We start from the raw sequence: 14,722 nt of genomic DNA on the forward strand, positions 1-14,722 counted from the left end.
TGTATATTCCTCAGGACAAGAAAAACAAGCTGGCACTGAACAAACTGTACAAGACTATAAACAAGCAGGAAACCAAGCACGCGGAGGCTGCTTTTCTGGTTGCTGCGGAATTAAAATCGACAGCATCATTAAGACGTGATGCCTACTTCCATCCACACGTCTCCTTCGTCACTAATGGCGTTAAAGTCCTAGACCACTGTTATTCCACCCGCAAGCATATAAGGCCCCCCTTTGGTAAATCAGAATCAATCCTCCTAATTTCCTTTGAAAATGTTTGACATTTTTGCTAATTCATTAAATTAAATACAGATCTAATTCACAAGTATTCACACCCCTGAGTTATTAATTTGTAGAAGCAGCTTTGACAGCCTTGTCATCTTGGGTATGTCTATCACCTTTGCATATCTGGATTTGGGGATTTTCTTCCTTTTTGATTTTTTTTGTTGTTAAGTTTCCATGAGGCGGCGCACAATTCTCCCAGTGTTGTTCAAGTTAGGGGAGGGTTTGTCCGTCCAGAATTTTCTTGTCCCATCCGGATCTAGCGGCGACTCCATATGGCGGGTCGGGCGCCTGCAAGCTGACTTCGGTCGCTAACTGGATGGTACTTCCTCTGACATTGGAGTGGCTGGCTTACGGGTTAGGCGTGCAGTGTCTTTGGTAGTGTTTCAGAGTATGCATGGCTCTCCACCTTCGCCTTTCCTCATTCCGTAGGGGAGTTGCAGCGATGGGACAAGACTAACTACCAATTGGATATCATGCAATTGTAGAGGAAAGGTTAAAAGTACCCAAAAATTGAAATATCAAGCTCTGCTGTTCACCACTGCTCTTTCCATAGATTTTCCATGGGATTCAAGTCTGGGCCACTCCACATTCCAGGGCTTCCACATTCTTGTTCTGATGCTATTCCAACATTGCTTTTGCTCTATGCCACAATCTTTTGCCTTATCTCAAGAGTCTTCCACGTGCCTTTCCCATAAAGCCCAGACTGGTGAAGTGTTGTAAACAATGTTGTCCTTCTGGCAGGTTCCCCCATCTCAGCCACGGACCTCTAGTTATGTCAGTGGTCATTGGGTTCCTGGTCACCTTCCTGGCCAAGGTCCTTCATGCCCGGTTGCTCATTTTTTGGGACGGCCAGCTTTAGACAGTCGGGGTAGTTCCATATTTTTCCATTTTCCAATGAATGAGAACAAGGTGCTCTTGGAGACATTCAACACGGTTTCATACACTTCCACAGATCTACAGTGCCTTCAGACCGTATTCAGACCCCTTGACTTTTCCACATTTTTGTTATGTTACAGCATTATTCTAAAATTGCTGAGATTTATTTTCTTTCATCCGTCTACACAGTTAAAAAAAAAAACGTTTTGCAAATGTATTTAAAAAGTGTGTGTGTGTGAAATGTGTGTGTAACCTTTTGCTATGAGACTTGAAATTGAGCTCTGGTGCATTCTGTTTCCATTGTTCATCCTTCAGCTGTTTCTACAACTTGATTGGAGTCCACCTGTGGTAAATTACATTGATTGGACATGATTTGGAAAGGCACACACCTGTCTATATAAGGTCCCATAGTTGACAGTGCATGTCAGAGCAAAAACTGAGCTGTGAGATCGAAGGAATTGGTCGTAGATTTCCGAGACAGGATTGTGTCCGCACAGATCTGGGGAAGGGTAGCAACATTTTCTGCAGCATTGAAGGTCCCAAGAACATAGTGACCTCAATCATTCTTAAATGGAAGAAGTTTGGAACCTCCAAGACTCTTACTTGAGCTGTCCACCCGGCCAAACTGAACAATCAGGGGAGAAGGGTTTTAGTGAGGTGAGGTCACTCAGGCCTTTATGGTAGAGTGGCCAGACAGAAGACACTCCTCAGTTAAAGGCACATGACAGCCCGCTTGAAGTTTGCCAAAAGGCACCTAAAGGACTCTGACCATGAGAAACAAGATTCTCTGGTCTAATGAAACCAATATTGAACTTTTAATTAGGATCCCCACTAGCTGTTGCAAAAACAGCTGCTACTCTTCCTGGGGTCCGCACAAACATGAAAAAGAATACATAATATAGAACATCAATAGACAAGAACAGCTCAAGGACAGAACTACATTTAAAAAAAATGTAAAGGCACACACAGCCTACATATTAATGCATACACTCAAACTATCTAGGTCAAATAGGGAAGAGGCGTTGTGCCGCGACGAGTTGCTTTCTGTTTGAAAAAAAAAACAGTTTTGCTGTTTTATTTGAGCAATATGAGACGGACGTTCCATGCAATAAGGGCTCTATATAATACTGTATGCTTTCTTGAATTTGTTCTGGATTTGGGGACTGTGAAGAGACCCCTGGTGGGATACGTGTGTGTCAGAGCGGTGTGTAAGTTGACTTTGCAAACAATTTTGGACGTTCAACACATTGTTTCTTTATAAAAATAATTGATGCAGTCAGTCTCTCTTCAACTCTAAGCCAAGAGAGACTGGCATGTATAGTATTTATATCAGCCCTCTGACAGCAACTAAGAGCAAAGCATGCTGCTCTGTTCTGGCCTTTTGGCCTCAATCACTCTGCCTCCTCCCATATTTTCTTTATCTGTTTACATAGATATTGGGACCCCAGTGACGACTCCCCTCAACGTAGCATAAGCACCAGGTACATGGCTTTTCATCTTCATCCCATTTAAGTTTTTCCATTTTCAAAATCTTCCCTTGCTGAGCCTTCCTACCACACAATATTAACAATCTACCATTTCCAATGAACTGATCTAATTTCACTTCACCTACTTTCTCTACGGTATTAGTTAGTCGGATAGGGTGTAAGCGAGGCCCTGTGGTCTCATCAAAGACCACTTTCCACTCCAACACATCACTACTCTTGCTTCCTATTTCCACTCCACTCCAACACATCACTACTCTTGCTTCCTATTTCCACTCCAACACATCACTACTTTTGCTTCCTATTTCCACTCCAACACATCACTACTCTTGCTTCCTACCTTGGACCTCTTTATGCTTTCTTTACTAGACACTCCACTGCTTTCTGTATCATGATGTCTCTTCTTCCTGTCTTTCCACTACCGACCATTCCAGTCCTTGTCCCTCATCCTCTCGCTCCATACCCTCAGAACTGACACCCATATTGTTCGCATTTTTTACTTCACTACATTCTTAAAGAAAATAATGTACTGTTCACTCCATACTTTTTCCCTGACACCCAAAAGTACTCGTTACATTTTTACATGAAAATGGTCCAATTCACACACTTATCGAGCGAACATCCCTGGTCATCCCTACTACCTCTGATCTGGAGGACTCACTCAATACAAATGCTTTGTTTGTAAATGTCACAAATGCACGGAGGCTTGTTATGCAATTAAACTGAACTTCAGATTAACATTTGCTAAACTATCCCATCCTCATCGCCAAATGATACAAATGCAGGGACGATTGTTGTGAAGTTAATCTGAACTAGTGATAGGTCGTTCGCAAACGAGTCGGCACTTCACATATCAGGAGAGGCAAATCTATTTATAAAAATGTATTTTTTAGATATGAATAATCAAAATATTTGAATGAATAGAATTAACTTATTCAAAGAACATTTTTTTTTTCTTTAAACAATATAGGCCTAAATGCTCAAGCGCACACACATCTTATGTCTGCTCAGACTAACAGCCTCACCTGTTGTTCCTGTCAAACAGACACGCAGTGTCAACCAATGAACCAAAGATCCGTGAGGGAGGGCCGAGCCAACACACAGTCACACACTTAGCAGCCGATGAGCGAGAGGAAGGACAGCTGTGAAAACAGCTGGAAAATGAGTCTGAATCCCAGTAGCATTTGGATGCATTTTAATAATGTAGACAATGTTAGAGCACAGTAGAATTTGTCAAAACAAAATCTCATATAAAGCCGGTTCTACGCACAACCTACACCGGCATATGTGAACTGTGCACCCAACTGTGAAGCTAGCTGTAGTGGAGCTTCGAGGAACTAGCGGGCCTGCTAGTGATAGTGGTTGAGCCAGCACCTCCACATGTGGAGATGTATCCACTTCGTCAAGCAGGCCTGCTCCGTGACCCACAGCATCGTAGTCTTCTATGGGCCAGTTTATGCCAAAGTCTATGTCTGTAGCAAAACAAGGCCAAATTGATATTGCACAGGCTAAAATGATAGCCACCGATTTCCAGCCATTTTCGATCGTGGAGGACAGAGGTTTTAGAAATTATAGCAATAGTCTAAATCCAATGTACACAATTCCAAGCAGGAAAATCCTTTCAAAATCACTTATTCCACAACTATACAAGAGCACACAGGCTTCGGTGTGGGAAAGAGTCCAAAAAGCTAAGGCAGTTTGTCTTACCACTGACTGCTGGACATCAAGAATAACCGCTTCTTACATGTCAGTAACATGTCACTTCATTGAAGATTGTACGATGTCTAGCTGACTGCTTTGAGTTCAGCGACAGACACACCTCAGATAACTTGGCAGAGGAACTGTTGAGTGGCCAGAGAATGGCAAGTAGATGGAAAAGGGGTCTGTTGTGTTAGCAACAATGCAGCTAACATAACCAAAGCCAGGAAAATATTTAAATTGACCCATCATCCATGTCTTGCCCACACAATCAACCTGATTGTAAGAGATGTTCTGAAGGAGATGAAGCCCACTGTGGACAAAGTGAAATCAGCTGTGGAATACTTCCACAGGAGCACATTAGGTGCTGAAAACCTAGTCTACACAACGCCAGATGGGGATGCCTGAGCTGAGGCCTAAACAAGACTGCACTACAATGTGGAATTCAACATTTTATATGTTGAAGCGGTTTCTTGAGTCAAAGGATGCCATCATCTCTACCCTGGCCATTGTCAATGCACCTGTTGATGCTCTGACCCAAGAGGAATGGGAGGTGGTGGAGGAGGAGTCCTGGAACCCTTTGAGCAGGTTACTGTGGAGATCAGTGGAGAGAAGTACAGTAAGTAGTTATTACTACATCATTATTTAATCCAGTATTATATATGTATATGAGCAGTAGATGAGAATGCAGTGTCAGTAGACAAAACATGAACCTGAACTAATAAGTTACTGTCTTTTCAGCTATGTGACAGCCTCAAAAATGATACTCCTGTGTAAGGGTCTGCAGCGAATCACAGCCAGCCGCCAGAGAGAAGCAAGTTTAACTACAGGACATGTGACAGAGTTGATGGACACACTAGGTTCATCAATGGACAGAAAGTTCCACAGAATGGAATATAATCACGTGCTATCAGAAACTGCTGCACTTGAAAGTTAGCCTTCAGTGATGCCAGAGCGATTGATGAGGCTCTTAAAGAATAACCTCAGCAGCAGGGAGGGACAGCCCCAGCAGTCAGATGTCTCGGGCACCAGGGCAACAGGAAGAAGAAAGAGCAGATGGAGCAGAAGCACCAGCAGTAGTGCCACAAACGTCTGCTGTTTGACGAGAGAGCAACTGGGATGCAGCATGAAGGAATCCCTCAGCAGATGCCATAATGGAGGTCCGATCCTATTTAGAGGAGCCCCTCCTCCAAAGATCTGCAGATCTTCTGAGCTGGTGGGAGAACAAGGCCTCTGTCTACCCATGGCTTACTAAAATCATGACAGGGAGAGACTGCATAGTGGCCACGTCTGTTCCCTTTGAGAGGGTCTTCTCGAAGACGGGACAAATAATTCCTGAGAAACCACATCAGCCCCTCAAAAGGGAGGCAGCTTGCATTTCTGAATGCAAATCTCTCATAAAAGCTAAATATGGTCAGCATTGCTGTGTGCTGTTGGTTATAACATGGCAATAAAGAAGAGAGAGAAAAGAGGGACCAGTTTAATGTTTTAAGTGGGATGCTGCAGTTTTGCACATTGTTATTTATTTTTCTTTTATGTGGTGCAATATTCTCTTATGCTGTTCCGATTGTATTCGTTTTGAATTGTTACATTTATATGCACTTTGTTTATATACATTAAAAAGTTGTACTTTAAATACACATGTTTAATAGCATTTTTTAAATACGTTGTGGTTAAGGTAGAGTATGATTTCATTTAATAAGAATCGTTTTAACACTAATCATAGTCAAACTAACTGTTTGACTTGAAAAAATACAAAACATATATTTTTTTAAAGAGCCGTTTGGGAGCCAGAAGAGCTGGTCCTTTTTGGTGAGCTGAGCCGAACGAGCCGGCTCACTGAAAAGACCCGGAATGCCCATCACGAACGAACGTCTTCACTTCGTACAAAAGTCACGCCTCCGTTCACGCACCGTGCCTGATACATTCTTAAGGCAACAGTATTCAATAATCAACTTGAGCTGCGACAACATATTACTGAACAAAACAGTAAATTATGTGTTGGTGTGCCCCAGTCTATCCGTCAATAAAACTAACTGTGCCATCTCGTTTGAAAAGATTCACTTTTACTTTTGATAAAGATTATTTTAGCAATTACATTTACTTTTGATACTTAAATATATTTCAAACCAAATACTTTCAGACTTTTACTCAAGTAAAATTTTACTGATTGAATTTCACTTTTACTTGAGTCATTTTCTATTAAGATATCTTTACTTTTACTCAAGTATGACAATGTATTACTTTTTCCACCACTGCCAGCACACCTGTTGCTTCACAAACGTTTTCTCCATTTCGTCCGCGCTACTCGCCGCCATTTCCCATTAACTTGACGCATTTCTGCAATAGTGTAACAAGATTCAACGAAATCAAACAACTCTCACTTGTCGTCAAACAATCAGTCTCGTTTGCTTCTAGACTCCTCCTTACACAGTTTAACCGAGAACGTGTCTCTCTAAGTCATGTCCAAACAATTGAATTGGCTGATAGGTGCACTCCAATCAAGTTGTAGTGACATCTCAATGATGATCAAAGGAAATTGGATGCACCTGAGCTCAATTTGGAGTGTCATAGCAAATGATGTGAATTCTGGTAAATTAAATATTTATATTTAATTTTCAATATGTTTGCAAACATTTCTAAAATAATGTTTTCATTTTCATTATGGGGTATTGTGTGTGTAGATGGGTGAGAGAAAAACATATATTTAATGAATGCAGGCTGTAACAATAAAATGAGTAAGCCAATTGGTGTGAATACTTTCTCGTGTTTATGTTCCACTGTAATTTATAGTATATTTTTTACTACGAATATATTAATTACTGCGGGCAAGAAAGGCGTTTCACTACTTCTGCACGTGACAATATTTTGAAAGTTGAGTCCCGGTCGCTTACTGAGCCACACTGCGACTGCGCAGAAGATTCAAAACCGGATGTGTGATCAACTATTCGATTTGTCTCCGCTTCTTTTCTACAAAATAGCAAAGATGTCTGGCTCATCAAATCTCGTTGCGATGAAGAAAGTTGTTCAGCAGCTGCGTTTTGAAGCGAGCATCAACAGAGTGAAAGTAATGTATTTCACACTCAAACATACTTGATAAACCTGTTCAGAGAAACTAGTCAGCTAGTATCAGTATCTAGCTAACAGTGGCTAATAGCTAGCTAAGGGCGTGGAATCTAGGCACAGAAATGGTGATCTTGCGATAACACAATATTTTGCTTAATAGTCTAATGGAATTGTCGGTCATTATTGAGTGTGGCCTACCGCCCTAGGATCATTCATAGCCTAATTTAAGGATCTGTGTTCACACCTGATAGCTAGTATTGGCAACATCCATTCAAGAGGGATAGTTGTAGGAGTCTTAAAGCTAGCAATGAGTGCAATGTTACCCGTTGCAACAGGTCGTTCATTTTGTTCACAACTATATTCCTGTATTATGGTTTCTGTCCAGGTGTCCCAGGCAGCAGCAGACCTTCAGCAGTTCTGCATGCAGAATGCCCTCCAGGACCCCCTACTCACTGGGGTCTCCTCCAGCACCAACCCCTTCAGACCACAGAAGGTGTGCTCGTTCTTGTGAGACAGACCCATAGGACAGACAAACCACAGCATTATTTGGTGAGTCTCCCCTCGTGTCAAAACAAAAATGTGCTCTTCTGGTTGTCTATGTAGTCCTTCATTGGCCTGCAATCCAAACAGAATCAGTGTGGATTGCAGACTAGTATTTGGTTGCAATGCAGAGAAATTCAAGATACATGCATGTGCTTATCTCACTCTGTTCCTGTCTTGCAGGCCTTTGTTTTGATGCTACAGGGAAAAAGTTGACCTCAACACTGCTATTCATTTCCCATGGCATTCCACTGCCACAGAATCTCATGAAGTGTAGAATAACGTGTCAGAAATCATGTAAGGAAGACTTGCCATCTATTTTCAGCAAACCACCTTAGAGGAAATTATTACAGGTTTATTTTTTATGGCACAGGATGGTTTTCAAGTAAATTATTGTGCCTTTTTCTATTTTATTCATCATTGTTCTTGACTTTTTGTATTTAGAAATTAAAACATTATTCTTTCTCTACATGATTGTTTGCTAATCATTCTTTGGTCCAACTGATAGTGGTATCTCAAATCATTAAAGATGCAAGTAGTTTATTTCATAACAGAATGCAAACAGAGCACCTTAACAATACAAAAGGGAAAGACTACTACTTTTGATAAAAACATCCATATCAATAAAAAAATCCACCATTTTAAGATGAAAGAATATGGTAAATAAGGAAATCAAAGAACACTTATTAACCTATATTCCCCACCCCCAAGTGCTTAAATATGCAGGCTGGGATCTTATGCACAAATTCATAACACAGTACACAAAATGGGGACCCGTTTTGGCTTGTAGCATCACTTTAAATAGATCATTGATGTACATGATGCTTAAAGATACTGATTTGATCATCTAGTATTCATAGTGGCTCATCAGGGAAAAAATTCAGTGACGGAGGAACAGTAATTCTAAGACTGCTTCAAACACATTTCCTCCAATTAATTACCATGCATTTTTTTCTGAAATCAAAACCGTGTTCAAAAGTTTGTATATAATGAAAATATCAAGACAAGGTTAGGACATTTATCAGCAGGTCAGACATCTAGTGCACCTTTGCGTCCATCTGAAAAGGACTGTCTCCTAAATTAACCAATTCGGTTGAATCCGCTTCAGTAGCATGCTTGATTAGAATATTTTGAAACAAACTTAAAAAAAAAAAAAACTGTACAGTGTATTTTAAGACCTGTAAAATAATTTTATTCAAATAAAGGAATCAAGTCCTTACTTTCATAAACCAATATCACTCAGTTAACTAAAAACCGTATGATCACTGCCATGTCTTTTGTAAATTAATTTCACGGCGTAAACCATTTGGTATCGGTCATCACTTCAAGTAAAAGTACATTGACATTGCATAAGGATGCAAATAAGTTTTCTAAGCACCATCTTCTGCTGTCCATAAACATCTTCAGCCTGGTCTGTCCGCCCAGCCTCTCAACCCTCCTCCATAGATGACTGTCCTGTTGCACATGGAAGAGCATGGGGTGATGCTATGATGCATTAGCATTACTCTTCAGATGCTGGGTCTGGAGTGGCTTCACATGGTACTCGTAGATCTTCAATGCTGGCCCCAGTTTGATGGACAGGCCTGTCAGGACATCGTTCCGCGTCATCAGAAGCAAAGACTTTCCATCGATTTCCTACGAAAAGAAGGGATTGGGAAGCTCTGACCCGCGAGAGAGAGAAGAATGTGCAACTTGCAAGGTTAGTAAATTATGTTCTGTTAATTTACCTGGTCCTGGAAAGCAGTAGCCTGCTCTTCAAATCCTGCAGCTTTGAAATAGTTAACAACATCAGTAACCGCCCAGTCAGCAGGATCCGGCAGCTGTCCATTCTCCACCTTACTAGAAAAACAGAACAGAGAGGACAGCATAATGGGTATAGGGACAAGGCAGAAGGCCATCAATCTTATCCCTCATCTATAGCCTCAGAAGGAAGACTACCCTCTAAACTTACGGCTTGGCTTCCACTGATCCATTGGTTTTGTTCTCCATTCCAGCTAGTAAAATAAAAAATAAAAAAGTTAGACTTGTAGAAAAGAGAACAAGAATCTAATCCAAAACTAGATTAGGTTTACTAAATAAACCCAAGGTCTGTCATGAACTGAACACATTCACTACTTGCATGAAGTTTGTTCAATATAATGTGTTGAGGTTATCTGGAAATGGATCATTTGGGTTTCTGAAACCAACTACAGAGCATCTGATGTACTGAGTGTTGAACAGAGAAGCCAGAGTTGATTTGGAACAAAAAAATAAAATGATGCAATACTGACATGCATGAGTACACAGTTGCTAAGCGATGTGGAGAATGTGATACTGTTGAAATAGTAGTGTAAAAATGCATAGACCAGAAAGTGCATTTAATGATGCCCAAAAAGCACAGTCTTCATTGGATGATGGATATGGGCCATAAAGGGTATACATAACAAACGTGGAGGATATGATCATCCCATCACAGTAGTGGGCACACTGGAATACAAAGAGAGGTATGTGGGTTTATTAGTTGTGGATTTTGCTCTGATCAAAAGCCAAGGAACTTGTGCTCGGATGGGTCCATTTCAAAGACAGAAGAGACATTTAAAGTCCCCTTATCTGCATTCTTAGAACTTCCCTATTCAATGAACATCTTCTACATGACCATGTGGTTTTATCATGAGCCGAATAGTCCAGAATTTACCCAAAGGAAATCTTGTCTGTATTTGTGAAGCATTGTATATAGTTCAGTATTGGCTACCAATCTACCAGATGCTACCGGCAGTCTTGGATTTTCAGCAGGTTATCTTTGGATGGACAATTTCCACCAGAAACTTCACTCTCACAGTTCTAACTTTAGACACTGCATTTCATTCAGGACCTATGCACATCAGTGGAAAGAAAGATCGCGGATCGTGATGATATTGTGGACAATATTACAATGTAACATAAATCAGATGCAGCATGAAATATGGAGAAATTCATTACAATCTTGGATCTTGGAATAAGGAAAGCGCAATTCAGACTACTTTATCTATTACTATAGCTTAATACCTTAAATTATATTGACACCATGAGCATTTCTTATTGACTTTTTTTAAATGAATTTCTCATCTAACATGTTATACGTTTTGTCAATAAGTATGTCTTGCTAATGCAGGGTTTACCAAACTCGGTGCACGTTTTGCACAACTGATTAAAAATAATCAACTAATCATCAAGCTTTGATTATTTGAATCAACTGTGTAGTGTTAGGGCAAAAAACAAAACGTGCACCCCTTGGGGTCCCGAGTTCGGGAAACGCTGCGTTAACGTGTTCTGCTTCAGTCTATATTTGACACTTACCTTTTTATTGTTTATTAGTTGGCTTCGTTGATAGTTCTTCTGACAGCGTAAATGAATATCCTGTTTATTCACGAATGTATGCCTGGCGCTGCGCAGTTTATTCGATCTATAAACCACCTAAATTCCTCCAACTAATTCAATTATTCTGTTCTAATGTTGAAAGGATCTGCGAGTTGTCATGCGCCGCCTAGACAATACGCTCGTGAACAGCCGCAACATTCTCGAACCTGACTGGCCAGTTCACCAGAAGCAAAGGCGGAAATAGGAAGAGGGATTATGCGACCGTAAACACTGATCTAAAGTCAGTTCATTTGATTTATTCTCCAAGTGGTAAATTAGGATTGTGGTATGATAAACTGATATAAGATCTGCTTTAGAGACATCATCTGATTGATTGAATGAATGGATCATGTGAGAACGGCCAGGGCCAGTTGCTGTGGAAACGTGAATAGAGTCAACTCGTTTCGTGATGGAAGAAATTCAACAAAGAAAAAGTGAGGGGAAAAAAACATTAGATAGTGAGCTAGGTATTTTACCGGCAAAACCTTTTTTGGTGAAATAGCTAGCTACCAAGTTTATTTCGATCATTTTGTCCAGTTTACAGTGAAAAAGTTATCGCTACGTTAGCTAGCTAGCTATCTAGCGTTAGTTGACTTGAAAACAATGAAAACGAGAGGTAGTATTTTGCGTGTTTGCTTAGTTAAAGTAATTGGCTAAATGCTTAAAAGTTGTCTGCAAATACACACCTGCGACATGTTTGCATGACAAGTGATATCTGCTTGTATGCATTATGTAATCACGATCTATTATATAACTTCTTGCTGCATGCATCTGCTCCTGTTTTCTTGCAAGTGTCCCATAACCATGGGCTAGAGCTGAATCTTCGCCATCATTAAACCAGAGGGCCAGTCAGTGGATGGTTCAGAAGGACAGCGCCTAGCTTGGCCACCCCAGCCACATGATGCTCCAGCAGGCAGGCTCTGTGCAGCTTCTCTGCCTCACTGCCAACAGTGGGGTTCCTCTCTTCACCCGAGGGGCCTCTAAGCAACTCCCCTTCTCCATCATCGGCTCCCTGAACGGTGTGCACATGTTCGGAGCGGGCCAGGGGGTGGTGCTGGCTGGCTGTGAGACTGATCGCGGAGGCCGGATGGTTTGGAGGGTATTTCAGGACAGCGTGATGCTCATAGCTGTGAGCAGTGGTGGGCAGGCCCAGCAGGAAGGTGGTGGTGCAGGCGAAGAAGACCTCCACCTGCGGCGCCTGCTGGAGAACGTGTGGAACTGCATGGTGCTGGTGCTGGGGCAGGATGAGCTGGCCAGCTTGAGGAATGTGGAGCGGCTGAAGAGGGACCTGCGCTCCTGCTACCGCCTCATCGACCAGCTCCTGGAGGGGGGACAAGGACAGGAGGGCATTATGGGGGACCTGACGCATTGCGCGGACTGCCTGCTGCCCCCCAACGCCACCCTGCTTCAGGAGGGCCTAGACGGCTTTACCCAGGCAGCAGATAGCGAGTTTGGCTGCCTGATGGTCCACGGACGGATAGCCACTGCCACGGAAAAATGGTGGCGTCTGGCGCCGCAGGAAGTGGTTCTCCTATCCGTTCTGACCCGCTCTCTCTCCCTCTCAGGTTCTGCGTCCTGTGACACCCCTGTCTTCCTGCCCCAGGGCAGCCCCACCGTGGCACATCGCCTGCTCCGCTTCCAGCTGCTTCCGGGAGTGGATGTGTGCGTGCTGTGCGGCCCCAGTCCCACCCTGCACAGGGCTGAGAGCGAGCTGGTGGGTTGTTTCTGGTCTCCTCTACTGGAGGCCCTGAGAGGCAGCCTGGCCGTGGGGGAGCGCTGCCTGCCAGGCTCTGTGACCCTCCGCCCTGATGTCCTGGCTCTGCTGCTCATCAACAGAGAGTCCCGTCGCTCTGTCTCCTGTGTGAAAGCCATCATTACTAACCCCAACCATCCTCCCAGTGACCATCCTCTGCCCTCCAAGGCACGCTGCTGGGAGCTGCTCAGGCTCTTCTACACTTTCACCACCACTCGCTACTTTCCTCTGGAGGAGACCCCGGCCCTGACCCCAGGGGAGAAGGCCCAACGTGGGGACTCCCTCCGGGAGGACTTTGCCCTGGGCTTCTCCCACCAGCCGCTGCAGTGCTACCTGGTGACTGAGGAGTGTAAGTGTTTTGGCCTGCAGACTGCCCAACATCAGCTCTACCTGCTCACCCCTCTCTCAGTGCCTACCTTCGCCCTAAGCTCCGTGGCTACACAGACCCTCTCCGCCATCACTTTAGCCACAGGATTTTAGGCCATCTTTTATAATGGGCATGAGCACATTGCTGTGAAACCAAGGGATAGCATTACACTGTTCACTATATGTACCACTTTCAACATAGGCAACCATTATGGAGCAAGGAATGATCCTTTTACCTCAATTCGATACTCCAGAATATTCGTGTGTGTATACAGTATATCACAAAAGTGAGTACACCCCTCACATTTTTGTAAATATTTGAGTATATCTTTTCATGTGACAACACTGAAGAAATGGTACTTTGCTACAATGTAAAGTAGTGAGTGTACTGCTTGTATAACAGTGTAAATTTGTTGTCCCCTCAATAACTCAACACACAGCCATTAATGTCTAAACCACTGGCAACAAGAGTGAGTACACCCCTAAGTGAAAATGTCCAAATTGGGCCCAATTAGCCATTTTCCCTACCTGGTGTCTTGTGACTCGTTAGTGTTACAAGGTCTCAGGTGTGAATGGGGAGCAGGTGTGTTAAATTTGGTGTCATCGCTCTCACACTCCCTCATACTGACTGGTCGTACATTGTAGCAAAGTGTCATTTCTTCAGTGTTGTCACATGAAAATTCATACTCAAATATTTACAAAAATGTGAGGGGTGTACTCACTTTTGTGATATACTGTGTTATGATATACTGTGTTATATATATATATATATATATCACACTTGATGGTTTTAGTGACTGCACTTGAAGAAACTTTCAAAGTTCTTGACATTTTCCGGATTGACTGACCTTCATGTCTTAAAGTAATGATGGACAGTTGTTTCTCTTTGCTTATTTGAGCTGTTATTGCCGTAATATGGACTAGATATTTTACCAAATAGGGTTATCTTCTGTATACCACCGCTGTTTAACACTTTTTTTGGTTACTACATGAGTCTGTGTTATTTCATAGTTTTGATGTATTCACTATTATTCTACAATGTAGAAAATAGTAAAAATAAAGAAAAATCCTTGAATGATTAGGTGTGTCCAAACTTGACTGTGTGTGTGTGTATATATATATATATATATATATACATTGTTGCATTTTTATTTCAGTATAAATGCGGAACCCCTACACTACATCCGCAGACCCCTGGTTGAACACCCAGGTTCTAGAAAAAAATAAGAAAATTGCTATATACACTGCTCAAAAAATAAAGGGAACGCTTAAACAACATGAT

The 14,722-nt window shown here is 42.2% G+C and overlaps 3 protein-coding genes across 3 annotated transcripts; 2 read left to right on the top strand and 1 right to left on the bottom strand.

Annotated features, from left to right (window-relative positions):
- The first annotated feature begins 7,238 nt into the window (after nucleotides 1-7,238).
- On the top strand, nucleotides 7,239-8,415 carry LOC135512158 (guanine nucleotide-binding protein G(I)/G(S)/G(O) subunit gamma-5-like). The gene is made up of 3 exons (XM_064933878.1): nucleotides 7,239-7,407; nucleotides 7,792-7,955; nucleotides 8,130-8,415. The coding sequence occupies exons 1-2, from the start codon at nucleotides 7,273-7,275 to the stop codon at nucleotides 7,915-7,917; spliced, it is 261 nt and encodes an 86-aa protein (XP_064789950.1). The 5' UTR covers nucleotides 7,239-7,272; the 3' UTR covers nucleotides 7,918-7,955; nucleotides 8,130-8,415.
- Nucleotides 8,416-8,471: 56 nt separating this feature from the next.
- On the bottom strand, nucleotides 8,472-11,438 carry LOC135512151 (sterile alpha motif domain-containing protein 13-like). The gene is made up of 4 exons (XM_064933865.1): nucleotides 11,262-11,438; nucleotides 9,898-9,940; nucleotides 9,674-9,785; nucleotides 8,472-9,581 (listed from the first exon to the last, which is right to left on the bottom strand). Exons 2-4 carry the CDS (start codon nucleotides 9,933-9,935, stop codon nucleotides 9,432-9,434), a joined length of 300 nt encoding a protein of 99 aa, XP_064789937.1. The 5' UTR covers nucleotides 9,936-9,940; nucleotides 11,262-11,438; the 3' UTR covers nucleotides 8,472-9,431.
- Nucleotides 11,439-11,534: 96 nt separating this feature from the next.
- fuz (fuzzy planar cell polarity protein) lies at nucleotides 11,535-14,147 on the top strand. The gene is made up of 2 exons (XM_064927562.1): nucleotides 11,535-11,755; nucleotides 12,114-14,147. Exon 2 carries the CDS (start codon nucleotides 12,220-12,222, stop codon nucleotides 13,552-13,554), a length of 1,335 nt encoding a protein of 444 aa, XP_064783634.1. The 5' UTR covers nucleotides 11,535-11,755; nucleotides 12,114-12,219; the 3' UTR covers nucleotides 13,555-14,147.
- Nucleotides 14,148-14,722: the final 575 nt, after the last annotated feature.

Source organism: Oncorhynchus masou, chromosome 3 (genome assembly GCF_036934945.1).
Source record: "Oncorhynchus masou masou isolate Uvic2021 chromosome 3, UVic_Omas_1.1, whole genome shotgun sequence".
In the NCBI taxonomy this organism is placed as follows: Eukaryota; Metazoa; Chordata; class Actinopteri; order Salmoniformes; family Salmonidae; genus Oncorhynchus; species Oncorhynchus masou.